Source organism: Microcebus murinus, chromosome 1 (assembly GCF_040939455.1).
Source record: "Microcebus murinus isolate Inina chromosome 1, M.murinus_Inina_mat1.0, whole genome shotgun sequence".
NCBI classification, from domain to species: domain Eukaryota; kingdom Metazoa; phylum Chordata; class Mammalia; order Primates; family Cheirogaleidae; genus Microcebus; species Microcebus murinus.
In genome coordinates, this window is record NC_134104.1 from 161,573,497 (window position 1) to 161,591,399 (window position 17,903).

Below are 17,903 nucleotides of genomic sequence, written 5' to 3' on the forward strand. Positions count from 1 at the left end.
TGTACACTGATCAGTACTCTGCCTAGTACCTGAGGAGGATCCTCTATAGTTCTCTGAAATGTCTTCATGCAGTGCTCTCCCTCTTGGCTGATAAGTGGTAGCTGCCTTGGTCTCCCTAAACTCTCAGTCCCAACTTTTCCACGCAGGAAGTCCAGCAGACTCAGCCTGGGTTCTCCCTCCCTGTACTGCTGCCTAAAAACCCTCTTAAGGCTGTAAGTTGGAGCAATTGCAGGGCTCACTTCTCATTTGTTTTCCTTCCCTTACGGTTACTGTCCTCCATTGCCTAATGTCCAGTGTCTTCAAAATTATAGCTTTATATATTTTTTCTTTTTTTCTGTTGTTTCAGTCACAAGGTCCCTGCCACTCCATCATGGCTAGAACTACTTAAATAAGAAAAGCCTTTCCTATTTTCCTTCATAGTTGCATTTTTAGTCCTCGGCATTGTGTGGATACACATTTCTATAGGCTATAATTTTATTTCTGTCCAAAGAAGGTCCTTTTAACATTTTTTGTAGTGGAGGTCTGCTGGTGATGAATTCTTTCAGCTTTTGTATGCCTAAAAAGTATTTTGCCTTTGTTTTTGTTTGAGAGATGGCGTCTCACTATATTGCACAGGCTGGTTATGATCTCCTGGCCTAGTCATCCTCCTACCTCAGCCTCCTGAGTAGCTGGGACTACAGGCACAAGCCACCGTGCTTAGCATTTACCTTTGTTTTAAAAATATACTTTCATTTCTCTTCTCAGAAAATAATCTATCACAAAAATATTTAACAAACAGAAACATAAAATCCATTTTTGATGATTCCAAAGATCTGTGTATCCTGAACCACAACATATGAAAATTGAAAGCAAATGGTGGAATGGTAACATTAATGATGACAGCACATATATATTCTGTTTATCGTGTCAGGCACCATACCTATGAGAGGCTCAGCAGCATATTCAAATATAACATATTCAAATTAGGAGGGTTTAACAAAGGGACTTTACAGACAGTTGTGGGCAGGAAGTAAGGACAATGTAATATCCTTAAGCTAATGACAGCAGGGCTGTTAGCACTCTAGGTTGGGTTACAGGAACTCAGAGGACTCTTTGAGAGGAGCTGAGGCCTCATGATGAGAGATGCAGCCTGGGGGAATGAATGCTCCAACCTCACTCTTCTCACTGATCTCACACAAGACCTTTCATTTGGCTAAACCAAACCAGAAACTTCAGGCAAGAGAGCCCATTGATGAAGTACCTACGGATCACATGGGCACAAAGAGAAGGGTAGATCGGGGTAGATAGTGGATTTGGAAAGGTAAACAAAAATATCTGGTACAGCAGCATTCTAAGTACTTTAGGCATATTAGAACATTTAATTCTCCTAAATCTTTTTAAAATTTCAAAGTATTACAGGGGTACAAATGTTTTTGGTTACAAGGATTGCTTTTGTAATGCTTGAGTCAGGGTTATAGAATTCTGCCAATAAACAAGAGTCATGAATTAATCAATTGCATTAATTGGAGGGGGTATTCAGTGTCTATTTTCACAATGCCAAGGGAAGCCAGGTGGGAGAAACTGACTCCAAACTGAGTGGCCATTCTCTTCATGAAATCTTCCAGGGAGTCTTCAGGCTTTTGGAGAATTAGTTAAAAAAAAAAAGTCATGGACAGAATGTTAAGTGGAAAGTTGAACGGCCGTTCACTAAGACAGTGGGTTGTAGCTTCCTGTAACCAGATAGTCTTTGTTGAAACAGGATGCTGGTTATGAATAATTTTGCATTATGAGCTGCTGCAGGTTGTGCTGGGAAAGGAAACTAAAGCAGTCAGTGGTGGTGACCACAACCCAGAAGCTGAAACCACACTCCAATTTTCACAAATTGCTAGTTCTGGCTCTGTTTATCGCTTATGACTTTTCATTTAGATTGTAAGGATTACATTTAGTTGTGTGTAAAATAACATCTTGAAAATAGACTGAAGAAAAACCCTTTAGCCCTCAGTAATTTGTACTAACCCACAAAATGTCAGTGCAAACATTTTCTAATATACTAGTAAAGATACGTCTTCTAGTATCAACAGTTGATACAATTATGGAAGTGAACAATGGAGGGATTATTCAAAATGGCACTGAAGAAGGACAAGGAGGACAAAAGGGAAACAGGAGGAAGAAACAGGAGAATGAGAAGTGAGTTTTCTTATGGACTTACATTTATTAATATGCATATCTTTCTTAATCTGGGAATTAAATGTATGTTAAAGAAAATGGTGAGAGCTTATTATAAAGATAATACCATCTTATCAGGCCAATGTGCTACTGAGAATTGGCTATCAACAGCTTAAAACTGTTTAATTTTTTCATCTAAAAACTACTCTTTGTGGGAAAAACTAATCATTTTAAAGAAAAAGTGGACTGAAATACCAGTAAGAATTTCAAAGTGAAACATGCCTTTTATTTAGCCTCAAGTTCATCAACAGTTACCTACACTAACAGTGAGAATCAACACTTCTTTTCTCTAACAACTATGATTTACCATTTATCCGTAGTCTGGATTCAAGATCGTTACTAAAAATGAATACATGAATAAATGAATGGAGAATGCTTGGAAAAAAATAGATCTTAGAAATATGAATTCTAGGCCGGGTGCGGTGGCTCACGCCTGTAATCCTAGCTCTTGGGAGGCCGAGGCGGGCGGATTGCTCAAGGTCAGGAGTTCAAAACCAGCCTGAGCAAGAGCGAGACCCCGTCTCTACTATAAATAGAAAGAAACTAATTGGCCAACTGATATATATATTAAAAATTAGCCGGGCATGGTGGCGCATGCCTGTAGTCCCAGCTACTCGGGAGGCTGAGACAGAAGGATCGCTTGAGCCCAGGAGTTTGAGGTTGCTGTGAGCTAGGCTGACGCCACGGCACTCACACTAGCCTGGGCAACAAAGCGAGACTCTGTCTCAAAAAAAAAAAAAAAAAAAAGAAATATGAATTCTACAAAAGCTTTGATAGACCAAATCAAAGCATTTATTTCAGTCTATGCTCTATTTTAAAGTTTGCATTTGGAAACCACAAGCAAAAATTTCAGAAAGAACCTCCCCAGGAGAGTAGTTGAAATTTGATGTTTGTAGGGCAAACACTATACACAGGAGGATAACACTTTAATGTAATTTATTTAAAATGCTTCCAGAAAAGTTTAAGGCCGTTATACAAAACATTCATTTCATCAAAACATTCATTGACTTACTTCCCATAGGCCAATACTTTACAAATGTCTTTTCTCAATATCTTGGCCCAAGTGGCCCATGGTTCCCTGCAAAGAATGATTCATTCTTTTCTTCACCATCAAAAGGCTTTTCTTGGCTTTCCTCTGCTTCTATCTGCAGCAGGTTCACTCAATAAATCAATAACAACTTGAGAAACAAAGTGGTTTTATTTTTTTTTTTTATTTTTTATTTTTTTTAACCACACGCCCACTCGGCTCCGCCCCTATGGGGGCCGACAACCAATGGGAGCAACAAAGTGGTTTTAAATAAACTTGTAATAGAAAAAATTCACCACGTTTAAAATCTATAAATACAGAAATACATTTTACAGGGTAAAATTGACCACAACATTTTTTTGTTTTTGAAAAATAATAAAGTATTATACCTTGTTTTTATATTGATATATCTTGTCACGCAGCTTCTTTGAATGCACATGATACATGTACATAATAAAATGACAACATTGTATTTACTGCTTTCTTTTCTGTAAACTTGAAAGACACAGAAAATTAAAAAAAAAGTTTTTTGGCAATAATTTAGAATCATTACTACTAGTGCTGGTGTGGGTACAATTTTGCACAAATCATCCTTAATATTTACATTCTCAGGGAACTTTTCTGTGTATTTAGTTGACTTTTTTCAAGGTCTGCACTCCACCCTGCACTGTAAAATCAAGACTGGACAAAGAGGTTACTAGTTTGGCTAGCTGATCCTAATTAATCAGAGTTAATGAAGTTGGCCTCTGGAGAATGTAATTATAATTCTGATTACAGTACAGAACCAGAGATGGCAAACTGACACCTAAAAGCAGAGCAGGAAAACCCAAGGCTCTGGCCTTTCTCAAAATGGACTGGGCCATGCTTTTTCTCTTTTAATGGTTCCCACAGAAGGTTCTGAAATACTTCTCATTCCAAATTCTTCCTCTCCTGTGTTTCTGTAAAGAGTCACTGACAGAGTCACAGCCTGTTTCCCTGTCACTTCATTCACGCTCTCAAGTATGAGTAGGCCTGGGCAGATGAAACAAAATGAAGACAGGGTCTTCTTGTTATCCTGGCATGTTTTCCCAGACCCTCTGGGTTCTTATACTGATGTTTTAGGTTGGTCACCAACTATGAGAGACACCTCTTGGTGCCATGCTCATTTCAGTTAAAGATTCACAGCTAGCAGCTGCTTTTGTCCTGGGCCTTTTAACGTCAACTTCTATTTCATGTCCTAACAGATTCTTACATCAAGCTGGCACTAGATGAAATTTCAAGGTTCAGACTATGTTTCCTGCTTTGCAAAAGTAAGCCTTCAGCATCCCCAGGGATGTTTTCACACATTCTAGTTGAATAACATCAAATCAAGTTCACTTCAAGGGTTGATCTTTCCCGCTTCTGCCTCCAGCGCCATGAATGGCTTTCTCATGTGCTGTTTGCAAGGCTGTCTAAATTCCATGCCTTCAGCTACCACGCCCAAGAGCTGGACAAGCACTAGAGGCACACAGGAGGAAGAACTCTTCAAGCAATCTACATAAAACAGTAGTTTAGAGATTCTTTTTCCATTTTTTAAAAATCCAGCAAAGCAGTTGAAAGTAACTTGTTCAAGTACCTCTCCATCCATCCAGACACTTGTGAAATACAATTCAGGGTAACATTTGCCATGGATTCCAGCTTACACAAACAGATCAGCAGTTGCAGTAATAGGGACAAAGGTACAGATAGAAGACACTAGGCCAACACGGGCACAAAAGTATTAAAAAGTGCTTCTCCAAACCGTTCCATGTGTGGAATGCAAACACTGTACAGGTAAGACACAGGGTTTCTTCCAGGAAGTACATTCTGTCAGATGTGGCTCTCAACGTGCCTGCTGTTCCCACAGGAAGAGTCTGCCTGTTCCATGCGCTCACAGTCGAGGCTGACCTCACTTGTGTCCATACTACAGTCTGACTCACTGTCTGATTGGTCCATCTGCTCAAGTTTTGTTTCTCCCCGTGGCTCCCTGCTCTCGGTGGTGGGATTTAGGAACGGTCCCTCGGAGTCAAGCACCCCAGCCTGCCCGGCGGCACACAGAACCGTTTCTTTGGCTTGACGAATACAATTGAGCCACTGCTGTTTATTGAAGGTATCATTGGCTTGTAGCGAGTGGGTCTGACTTTGGGATCCATTTTTGAAACTGACTCTGAAGAAGTTTTTAACTAGAAATGAAAAATATGTGAAAAAAAAGTCAATGGACAGGTATTTCCCCAGGCCAAAGATGACACATGTAGTGATACTAACCCCCAGTAACCAAGGCAGACATCGCTGATTACAAAGTGTTTCCCACCGATCCAGGACATGGCTTAGCTCCCCACTGCAGCCACCATCAATTAGTTGGAGCTGACAAAGGTCTAGCTCTCAGTTGCCCTCGCTGCTCTCAGAACCTTGCAAGTGGATATCATCTCGAGACAACGGAAGTCTTATGATTCAGGGGACCCCAGAGTACTGGTTACCAAACCTGGTTGCCTAACAAAATCCCCTGGGGTGAGCTTGTTAAAAATACAGATCCCTAGGCTGTATCCTTAGAGATTCTGATTCAATAGGTTAAGGTGGGTCTGATAATCTGTAATTTCAATAAGCACACTAAGACGGAGCTTTTTCCAGTATAAGCAACTCTTTTTAACATCAGAACATGCATGACTCCCCACATGACAGTGAGTACCTATATACTTAGTATCCAATGATTGAGAACGTGTGTGAAGACAAATTTGGTTATGTTTTAAAATGAAATTAAATTTTAATTATCTCAACAGGAGTTACATCCATTTAAAAAATGGTAGTGCACAATATGGAAGACATTCTATTAATCTAATAACAGCAACATAACAGACGTTTAATGGGTCCTGCATACCACATGCAATGCTTGGTGCATGTAAACCTCTGCCATCAGTCCCTTTGCACTAACCCTGCAGCCAACAGGCTGGGATCGACCACTTTACATGGCTTAAAGGCTAAGGCAGAGCACACCCAAATGATTCCTTGCTAGCCATCTTTGGCTCAAAGATAATCTCTGTCCCTTAAATTTGGGTTGTACTCTTTGATCTTGGGCAAGTGCCTTAACTCCTCTATGTTTCAGTTTTCTTATTTGCAAAATGGGGAAAAACAAGAACCTACCTTATAAGGTTGTTATGAAGAATACATGTGATAATATGTGTAAATGCTCATACAATGCCTGGCACACAGTCAGCACTCAAGAAATGTAAGATCTTATTTCTTCTTCTTCTACTACTACTACTACTTCTAGGGTAGAGGGATTGATTAGTAGGTAAGAATGTACACTAATTACTTTGACAATACGATGCCTATGTCAACCCAGGAGGCTCAAATGTTACTTTCCCAAAGAATTCCCTGACCATCTCATCTAAAACAGACCTCTGCTGCTCTTCCTCTATCCCCTTACTGGGTTTTAGCTTTCTTAACAGCACCTAGAATATTTATTTATAATCTATCTCCTTCATCCCAATGTAAGTAAGCTCCACAGGGGCAAGGAAGTTAACCGCTTGCACTACTAGTGCCTAGAACAATGCTTGACATGTGGAATATATTCAATAGACAGTGCCATCTTAGCTTTTTTTGGTTAATTTGTTTATTAAGTCTCAAGTTAGAAAAGCCCATTTGAGTAAGGTTACAGATGAACCCTTATTCCAGTTGACCATTCTTATGTCTCATTAGAGACAAGTCTTCCAGCTCAACTATAAAACCCATTGCAATGCAACTGGTATCCATGTAGGGACTACCTGGTATTAAGCATGCTTTTATCTAATGGAAGAAGACAAAGAAAGGGAGCTTAAGGAGTACCAACTATGTGCAGACAAGTTCACTTAAACAATCTTACTTAATCCTTATAATAACCTTATGAAGGTGGTATGTATATATCTCCATTTTGCAGATGGGGAACTGAGAATCACAGAGGTTCAACAAGGTTACATAATGAGTAGGTAATAAGACAGCATTCAAATATAGTTTGCTAAGGCTGCAGTTTTCCGAACTACCATGACCAAAACCCTTCAGTAGGTCAACCCCAAATGCCATCCGTACTTCTCTCGCTGTTGCTGAATGCCCCACGCAGGGAGCCGCCCAGCCTCACTTCTCCATCCTGCAGGTCTTCCAGCAGGAGGTCCTTTACCGGGATTGGCTGACGGTACAGCTGGTAGCAGAGCTGCTCATTGTGGGTGATGGCTCGAGTGATCACAAGCACTTCTTGGAACAGGAAAACATGCAGTTTCTAGAAGAAAAGAATCCACAGGATTTTCCTAAGCAACAATCTCATGAGTGGTTGATGTGTGGACCTCTGTGGATTGAGAGGACCCCAAGGTACCAGGTTCACACTGGATTATGAACTCCCAGGCTCAAATCTACCTCCAGGAGAACAAACGCTGGGTAGGTCTGGGGATTTCCAGGTGTATCATTGCCTTTCCTAGGACAACGCTTCCCTGGGGCCACTGGAGAAAGCCTTTCTGCCTACAGACACCTGCAGCCAGGCTGCCAACTCCAGGGGCCCTATTCATACTGTAATAAACCACCTGTGCGGACACACATGGACTCCAGCACCTGTAAGGAAAGAAATGAAAAAGGAGAATAGAATGAAGGGGGCAATGAAGGGAAAAAGAGTTAGCATTCCCCTGGCTTTGGTTTATGTTACTCAATGTAATTCTAAGAGATCAAAATTAACAATAGTCTATAAAGGACAAGACTGGTATATCAAAGTCTAATATTAATATTTGCTTCCCAAACTCATAAAAAACACTTGCTCCTTCAACCACAGAGCTGCTTATCAGCTTCATTCAGGAACTCCAACTCAGAACACTGCTCTTTCCTGAGGGAACCAGGGCATGCTTCCACAGCCACAAAGAAAGATGATCAAAACTTTCCATCTCAGTTAAGCTTATCACAACCTCAGTTCTCTGAAGAAGTCCTGCTTAAAAGGTTGATGACTGATGTGTGTATTGTAGCCAAAAAGAAAATGAAGGCTTGTCTCAAACTGCATCATGAAAACAAGTTTAGTCAGAGAGTTGAGGTAAATTTGCTCCATTCAACCCTAAGTCCTCTCACAGTTTGGAAACGCTGAGAAATGGAAGTGTTAATATTTACAGCTTAGCAGCTAGGTTCTGGTTTTCTGGTGGAAACATTCGGAGATATCAACCCAAGGGTTTCAAAGGGGAGATCAGAAGGGGAAGGGTGGAAACTCAGATTAGAAACTTGATTTAGGGTAGAGGAAGCACATTCGGCACTATCAAATAATTTTATATTTGAGAAAAGAAACCTGTAGGTCTTCTACCCCTATCCCACCACACACACATGTACACACACAACAAAAACTGCAGAAATAAAAACTCAACCAAATCTTGGCTGGTGGGAATAAGATATATATATTTAAAAAGGCTTTTTAGGGTGGTGGTAGTAGAAAGAATGTGTTAAGAATTTTCTTTTGGGGGTGGGGGAGGGAAAGGGTTGGTCTTGTTTTATGTACAGTATTTAAAATAATCAAGAGTTTTTTTACATTGTTTCCATTTCAATCAATCTTCTAGCCAAAGTAGGCAGTTTGAACTCAGATTGTCTGGGCTAGTCTCAGTTCCCTTTGCCCTCAAACTATTGTGCTTTTTTCCTGACACAGGACATTGTTCACAATGACCTTCACAACTCTACTGGGGGAAAAACAACCTCCCACCCCAACTTGCTACCTTTATTTTCAAAACTCTATCTTCCTGCAATAGGAACTAGAGTTCATTTTTAATGCCCTGGACACATCCAACCACAGAGTCCTCAGTCCCTGATGGATATGTAGAAAGAGAAAAGGCCCACATCCCATGGAGAAATGTATTTTCCTATCTCCTACAGGGCTTTCTAGAGAGAAAGTTCAAGGAGCTGAGTGTCAGATATTAGAAGGTCACCAGTGCTTTCTGAAAGTCGGCAAGAAGCAGAATACAACTTTGTAGCCATCGGTAACTCCCTAGTCAGAGAGACACTCATCTTCAAGCAAGAGGCTTGACAGGTCTCATTACTCCACTGCACCATCAGCTGGCTGGACTGGCTGCAGCCCTGACAACGAATGGGCTGCCCACTGATTTCAAGTCACATTTCCAAGCCTACTCAGTCCAGGTCAAAATGGTGTCCCTTGAATTATCAAAGCTTTATTAAGAACTCCTCAATCTAATTTTGGCTTTCATTATGAGGGTTGGTTAGATACTGAAGATGAAATACAGTCAAAACAGAGATTCTGGCCGGGCGCTGTGGCTCACGCCTGTAATCCTAGCTCTTGGGAGGCCGAGGCGGGCGGATTGCTCAAGGTCAGGAGTTCAAAACCAGCCTGAGCAAGAGCGAGACCCCGTCTCTACTATAAATAGAAAGAAATTAATTGGCCAACTGATATATATATATAAAATTAGCCGGGCATGGTGGCGCATGCCTGTAGTCCCAGCTACTCGGGAGGCTGAGGCAGAAGGATCACTCAAGCCCAGGAGTTTGAGGTTGCTGTGAGCTAGGCTGACGCCACGGCACTCACTCTAGCCTGGACAACAAAGCGAGACTCTGTCTCAAAAAAAAAAAAAAAAAAAAAAAAACAGAGATTCTCTCTCCCAATGGCTGTCTCAACACACGACATTTAAACACACACACACACACACTTAATTCTTACTGGCTGTACATACAAATAGCCTGGTGAGTTGAATGAATTTTAAACTCTCATATAATTCAAATTCATTCATCCTCTGAATAAGCATTCATTCATTGAGTGTCCAGTAAGTACCAGGTCCCCATAATAGGTTCTGGAGATTGACAAAGCGTAGTCTCCACCCTAAAAGAACATGGTATAATGGAAGATACTGACAGACAAATGGAGAATTGCAACCTACTGTAGTAAGTGCTCCATGGTCAATTTGCACAGTTGCTTTGATAGCAGAGGAAAAACAATTTTAATATCTACTCAGGGATAAAAGCCAGGAAATGGGTACCTACGGGTCAGAGCTAGATACTCAGCCAATGGAAGATAGGCTATTATTTTAAAAAACAAAACAAAAACCAAACTGATCTCAACATGCCAGTCTGTGGATCAGTCCCAATCCTTGAGAAAGTAGAGTTTCTCATAAGGCTAAATATATTAAATTTAAGAGCCATCTGTTTTTCTGAGATTAAATCCTTTTAAAATGGTGTTAAAATCATCTTTTATTTTCTGAAATCAAAGTGGGAGATGTTAACTGTTCTTTGTTTGTTTTTGAAGGTCATGATCAAACAAAACAAAAAGCTGGCAACCCTATGCTAGTTTCCAAAATTCTTTCTGAATATGTATTGGGCCATGACATTAAAAAAATTTTTAAATATGTATATGATGAATGAATATAATATATATAAAATACATTATATTATATATAATCTTGTGATATCATACTGGATCACTCACTGACAACACTGAAAAAGCAATTTTTGTTTTAAAGACCATTACTCTAGGTAGGAAAGGAATAGTAAGAAGAGGCTCAGCATTACATGGATTAGGGTTGGAGAATGCCCAGGATGAGACTGCTCAAGGACAGTAACCACTTACCACACCCCGGTTGTTTTTCAGTTCACCATGACAACACAAGACTCGTGAGCTGTCGATCAGGGAGTCTTTCTGGCCTTCCTCCAAGTAAAGAAGCCGCTCTTTATAATAGCGGCATTCAGACTCCCCAGTTTTGGTGTCGATTTCTGCCACGATCCCCTGAATGATGTTTATCTGAACAAAGAGAAAATAAGTATGGGGGAAAGTAATAAGCAAACCCATCCTCACCAACACGTCTTAGAGGCTCAGCCTTGGAGGTCACAAAGACACACTTGGATTTAATTCTGAGATTGGTATCTAAGTTGCTACACTGGGAAAAGAGGAAACAATACATGTCTTTAGTATACTATATCTATCCCTCTGTACACATACACATATATACATATGTTTATTTGTATACATGTACATCTATTTGTATGTAAAATTAATGTTGATACATAATTTTATCTGATGGGAAGATATACAAGGTATAGTATTTGATGTGAACAACATATCTATTGCACCTCATGCTCCACATTTCTTAAATCATGCTCACAATGTTGAAAATGTAGGAATATAAAGAATTTGGCCAAGGACAGAAAACAAAGCAGAATGCAAGAGTCCAAAAATGGGATCATCTCTGGGGATTTATAAGCTAGTTTCAAGGTCTCTCTACATGTACTCAATCTAATGTACAAACAATATTTGCAAATCAGGTGTGAACAAATGGTTTGCTTATCGTTTTTAGTGAAAAACATAAATGTTTTATAAAGAACAGAGAAAATGAAAAGAAAAGAGAATGGAAATAAAAGATGCTAGGAGTAATGATGGGGGCAGTTTGTTATATACATTTGTGCCCATGTCTACGGCACATGAGTAAGTCAGGGGTAGAAGACTACAAAGCAATGGTGAATGCAACATCGTTAAGACAAACGACAAGAGCACTGCACTGAGACGTGATCACTGGGTATTCATTCCGACGTGTTGCTATTCTATCAAATGGACAGTGTGTTTAAATGTTAGAAAATATTAATACCAGAAAACAAAGGAATGAAAAATTAGTTGAGCAAAACTCAACGACACCAATCAAAGGCAAAACGACGCCTTTCTCAGCAGGCTCCTCTGTCCCCAACGGTCGCTTTGTTCTTGTGGTGGTAACTGAAAAGAACTCAATCTCTTCTTGGTCACATTTACTTAACAGAAAAACCAAACTCTGTGAAAAGCAAGGTTCTAAAAGAGGCCTTTACTCAGTCAAAAGCTACCATACCTTGTAATGTCTTAAAGTGGTAATAAATTCTAGGATTAAGTGATTATTTTTCATATGTTAGTAAAATGATACCATCTGCCCAAAGCAACTGGGTAAAAACTATTTACCCAGTTATAACAACTTTTGAACTTCCACACAAGTTTGACAGAAGCCTGGTAACTGCATCCTATGGATGGATATATAATCTGTACATTTTTGTAGCTATTAAGAGTTTCAGGCTGGACACGGTGGCTCATACCTGTAATCCTAACACTCTGGGAGGCCGAGGCGGGAGGATCATTTAAACTCAGGAGTTCAAGGCCAGCCTGAGAGCAAGAGTAAGATTGAGACCCTGTCTCTACAAAAAACAGAAAAATTAGCCGGGAGTGGCAGCGCATGCCTATAGTCCCAGCTACTTGGACTGGGAGGCTGAGGAAGGAGGATCACTTGAGCCCAGAAGTTTGAGGTTGTAGTGAGCTATGATGATGCCACTGCACTCTAGCAGAGGTGACAAAAAGAGACACCTATCTAAAAAAAAAAAAAGTTTCAAAGATCACTTATTTACTCTTTCTCTATTTCCCAAATTTTGGTGGTGGCATTACTTTGATGGAAAAACACCTACATTAATTTTTAAAAATACAGGCTTTTTAGTATCATAAAAGAAGTTTCTGACTTTTGATGTCAACCTAACATTAAATATAAGTCCTGTAAAATTAATCTAAGTTTTATTAACACAAAAATAATAGCAGAACTCTTTAGTATAATTTCCTCATTGTTTCTCTTTTCCTCTCTTAGTTTTCCAAGATGATTGATTAATCACTGTTACTTTCAAGACAAACAAAAAACAAATTTCACAAAATATACTAAAGCCATAATTTATCCTTCAAATTAAATTAATTTATGTTTAGTGTTAGACTAGGTGGTAGCAGTCAAAGAAATGAGAGAGGGTCTCTGTCCTCCAGAAGCTTAAAATATATGGGAGGTATCTGAGCAATTGTTGTATGTCTAACCTTATTCTTTTACCCTCCTACATTTTTAACATGTGGTGGAATTCATACTTTTTCCTAGCTTTTATTTTATTTTTTTATTTTTTTGAGACAGAATCTCACTTTGTTGCCCAGGCTAGAGTGGGTGCTGTGGCATCAGCCTAGCTCACAGCAACCTCAAACTCCTGGGCTCAAGCGATCCTCCTGCCTCAGCCTCCCGAGTAGCTGGGACTACAGGCATGCGCCACCAAGCCCGACTAATTTTCTGTATATATATTCTTAGTTGGTCAGTTAATTTCTTTCTATTTTTTAGTAGAGACGGGGTCTCGCTCAGGCTGGTTTTGAACTCCTGACCTCGAGCAATCCGTCTGCCTCGGCCTCCCAGAGTGCTAGGATTACAGGCGTGAGCCACCACGCCTGGCTCCTTGCTTTTAAAGATCTGAGCATTAATAGCTGTGGCTTATCTTATCAGTTGACTATTACTAGGTGTACCTGGACAGTTGGAATTGATGGGCACCTGAGTCAATTTTCTGAGTTTTCTGCAAGTATCTAGGAAACCAGAAAGAAGATACACTACACACATAAAGGTGTGTTCATTTCCCAGTTTAACTCAGGAACTGAACAGCTGGTGCGTCACATGAAGACTAATAAGCTCAAGTGCCACAGTGGTTCCCTAGGCAGCTATGACTACTTTCACATGCTGCTTCTTTCTCTGGTATTTGAAAAAGCAGAGAGAGACAATACAATGGAAACAATCGGTGTTATCATTCCATATTCTCTGTATACATTTATAATAGTAATTCTGGGTCTGCTTTCATTTATTAAAAATAATGTTTTATATTCATATCTACCCAAACATCATAAGAGTCTTATCTCGCTGCACTGGTTCTTTTTTTTTTTTTTATAAGGACAACAGTTTCCTATCTGCACTGGTTCTTGAGAGAGATTTCTTCTGCAGGATTTCAGGGAGAAATAAAGTTGCATACAGCAGGTTGCCAATGGCAAGCAGCCAATGTAGTTGTGCATTTAAATTAAATTTATTGTTGCCTCTCTCACCAGGGTTCAAACTGAAGGAAGGGACTGGTAAAGGGAGACGATGAGAGATACTTGGTAATAATGCAGGGATTAAGCCCTTACATGCTGGATCCAGCATGCTCAACGTGGAATCTGAAAGCCCTGTCTGGTCCTTTGTGATGCAATGTCATCTACTCATTGGCTCTTGACATGGACCAAGAATAGCAGTCTTCCCTGCTGTTGCTCCAACAGCAGGACTCTTCATCCCACTGATTTCAGTAATTTTTTTTAAGGAGTTGGGGAACAGTGGTGGGCAGGGGGAAGAGATGGTCTGCGGATTATTTTCTGCCTAAAATACTCCTTAGAATGTAAAATATTAAACAACCAGTTCTCTGGAATATCCGAATATCCAAAGTCCTATTTTAAGAAGTTCTCTTTTGGGGGAAATTTCTATCAACCTTCGAAACACTGTTAAGAAATTCTAATAAAGATGTGGTAGTTTAGACATTGCACTAAAAACAAGGCCTCTTTTTAGATCTAATCATAGGACTGAATGCAATCAACTCCCTTGGTGTGGAAGCTATTTACTCTCTGATTTTTTTCCTTTTCATAGATGGGAAATTTATTCAGAGAACATATAAGTGAAGCTACATTAGTACTATGGGTTTTATATTTACTAAACATTCACAATGCGCCCAAGAGTGCAGGGCTAAATAATTCTGCTCATCTGGATTAATGCTATGAGGATTTTGAAAAGAGGGGAAAAATTTCTGTGTGTACAATGTATAAATGGGCATTAGAAGACTTGGCTTGTAGACATTTTCAAATGCAGATATACTGTGCTTCATGCACAGATCTGCCTGAATAATTAGGTGCAGATTCAACTTTCATGCACTAGAGAAACTGGTTACTGGCACATCCTTTTATATTGCAAACAGTCATATTCTTATCTGTTTTTAAATTCAAACTTCAGCTCAGTGAGTGTTTTTAAAAGCAGAATGGTATTCTTCCATGCTGCATATTAAAATGGAGGAATCTTTACAGTAAACTCAGAAAATGCTCCTGTGCTTCAAAAAATAATTATTCAGAGTAGCTTGAGCTCCCTGTTGTTTTCATTCCTGCAGACCACACACTTGCCAGGATGAAATATGGAGAGGAGGAAACTCTAACACTCTTCCCAGTAATAAAAACAGACATGATGAAGTGAAATGGGCCTCATCTTCAGTGCCTCCCTTCCCCATCTGTGCTGGATCGAGGGCCTGGCATCTGTGTGTGCCTGCCAGATACACTGCACACCTCGTGAATCAGGAGAGAGCCTTTCCTCACTCTTCTGTCTCCTATATTCTTCTCTCCTGCGTGGAGACACAGCACAGCCCTGCACCAGTGAGGCCTCTCCACAAAGCCTGATGACCAGACAGCAGCTCTCTGCAATCCCAAAGGCAACAGGGGGCCAAACAAGCAGCCAGCTTTCCATATCCAGGTATAGAATTGCAAAGAAGAAAGGTATAGGGTTTGGAATCTGTACCACTTGCTGGCTCAAGACCTGGGTAAGCTACTTAACCCCTCCAAGACTCATCTGGAAAATGATCCTAATAAGAACAGCTATGTTATAGGTTGTTGTGAGGGTTAAATGAGACACATAACCTAAAAGGCTATTATATAAAGTTGTATTTACTTGGTACTTAATAAATGTCAGCAATTATTACTACCACTTATTATTAAACCCCTCTCTGGGAGGAGATAGGCAGTTTGCTCAGCAGGTTCAAGGCTTCTGATTTTCAAATTACGGATGATATCCTCCCTCCTGTTATTGCGCTCAAGCCACTCGCTCTGCTCTGCCCTGCCCTGCAGAGGACCTCAACCAGAACTGAGCTCTCTGGGTGGAAAGTTCACAGCCTACAATGTTCTAGCGATATGGATCCCAATTTCCTTTGTCTTCTATGACTGCTAAGAAAAAATCTATGTTTCCCAAATCACCCAGCCCATATGCAAAAACATTTGCAGAGCGAGGAGTCCACTAGTGAGCAGGTTTGACTAGGCACTCCACTGCAATTGTGGGCTGAGGGAAGCTAGATCTTAAATGGATGTAACTTTCACAAATGGGCTTTGGGACTAAGCTAAAAGGCAACTCCTTGTTCTCTAACTAAACAGACATTCAATTTAAAATCTCCACAAAGATCTTGACTCCCATAGTCAGCAACTGCAACCTCAGATTAGAATGACCTATATAGCATCAAGAAATTTTAGAGCCAAAAGGGACCTGACAGTGTGTTTCATGTAAGCATTATATTTTAAAAGTTAGGACACTGAGGCAGAGAGAGGAGAGCAGTGATCTGTAAAATCAAAATATGATTGATGGCCTGGAACCCATGAGTCCTGAGACCCGAGTACCTAGAAACCCTTTCATTCACTCTTTGACCCAATCCACTAGTCACTGTGTGGGAAATAACAAGAGAAGAGAGGAAAAAAACAGACTTACAGCTTCTTCCAAGTGCTGCTGATCCGGATTATCATTTGGTGTGTGCCTCAAGATTTCTCGAAGAAGCAGAGGGTATTTCACCAGACGGCTTCTTGGAATATCAAGGAAATTCCAGAGATCTAGTTTGCGGCTAAAGGGGGATTCTAAACATCTCTGTAGGAAATCCTGGACTCGGTGATCTTGTTTTTTGTGGTCCAGCAGAGCTTTGGCAGCTACTTGATTGCTACAGTAGCTGTCATAGGAGCTGAGACAAGGCAGCTAAGAAGGAAATATAAAAAGAAAATTGGAGTGTCAAAATAATTAATCTCTGACACTACACGTGGTATCACTCATTGGGACTGAACAAACACATAACTGGTCTCCAGGCCTGGATAATATTCCTTTTTTTTTTTTTTAACACGCTCCCTAGAAAAGTAATTTTTAAAAATTAATTATTAGGTTTATATCAACATTCTGCTCAAGAACAAATATTTTTTTAAAAAAAGAATTAAAAAAATAAATTATTGGGTTTAAAATATTAAAAAAAATTTTTTTTGTAGAGACAGAGTCTTGCTAATGTTGCCCAGGGTGGTCTTGAACTCCTGGCCTCAAGTGACCCTCCCTCCTCAGCCTCCCGAGTCACTGGGATTACAGGTGTGAGCCACTGCAGCACCTGGCTTTTTAAATTATTGTTTTATTTTTTAATTTTAAAATTTTTATTTCTTTCCAACATTCATTTATCTGCCTGGCTGGAGGAAACCAGTGGAATCTTCAAAATGGCAGGCAATAGTTTTCCTAGGCCCTGGCTTGCTTTCACAAAGTAATTTTATTTGCATATTTACTTTCTTGATTGTTAAGACTCTATTTTTTTTTTTTTGCACTTTCTACCAATCTAAGCTAGAAACAAATCAAAATTACTGCATACATATATAGATCAGAATTTTCCTAATCTTCCAAAAATATCCAGTAAGTTGGAAGCCTACTATCTTATTTTTAGTCTTTATTTTTTTTTAGGCCATCTAGGTTCTGAATCTTATTTTTAAAAATAGGATTTAGTTTAAAATTATAAATAAGAAACTAATCTAGAAGACTAAGTGGCACAAATGGAAGCAAGGGGTCAGACTCCATAGCCCAGTCCTTGGAGTGGCTTGGGGCAAGCAACTACATTAGTTTAAGATTACCTGATTCCAGGGTGGCCCAATTATAAAGGGCCTCAAGAAGTTAAAGCAAAAGTATGATTAGTAAAAACAATCAGATTCAGGCAGCATTTATAAAAGTTTTAAAAATGAGTTTTGACAGGTCAGGAATGGTGTTTGGCTATAACTAATGCTTAACATCACAATACCATGCAATGAACAATTCAAGCTTAAAGATTTTAGAACATTTCAACTCCACTGCCTTCATTCCAGCAAAATGTTAATTTCCCTGACATG

The 17,903-nt window shown here is 39.7% G+C and overlaps 1 protein-coding gene across 8 annotated transcripts in view; it reads right to left on the minus strand.

The window, feature by feature from the left end:
* Positions 1-3,124: 3,124 nt before the first annotated feature.
* ARHGEF3 (Rho guanine nucleotide exchange factor 3) overlaps positions 3,125-17,903 on the minus strand; it is a 304,041-nt gene continuing 289,262 nt past the window's right edge. For 6 of the 8 annotated variants that reach the window (XM_012765619.3, XM_076008798.1, XM_012765621.3 and 3 more), the window contains 4 exons: positions 16,492-16,749; positions 10,791-10,961; positions 7,292-7,478; positions 3,125-5,412 (listed from right to left, as the gene is read on the minus strand). In XM_012765619.3, coding sequence (XP_012621073.2) covers positions 5,060-5,412; positions 7,292-7,478; positions 10,791-10,961; positions 16,492-16,749 — 969 coding nt within the window. In that variant the 3' untranslated portion in view covers positions 3,125-5,059. The remainder of the gene's footprint in view (positions 5,413-7,291; positions 7,479-10,790; positions 10,962-16,491; positions 16,750-17,903) is intronic. The other 2 variants (XM_076008809.1, XM_076008807.1) reach the window with 1 other exon arrangement.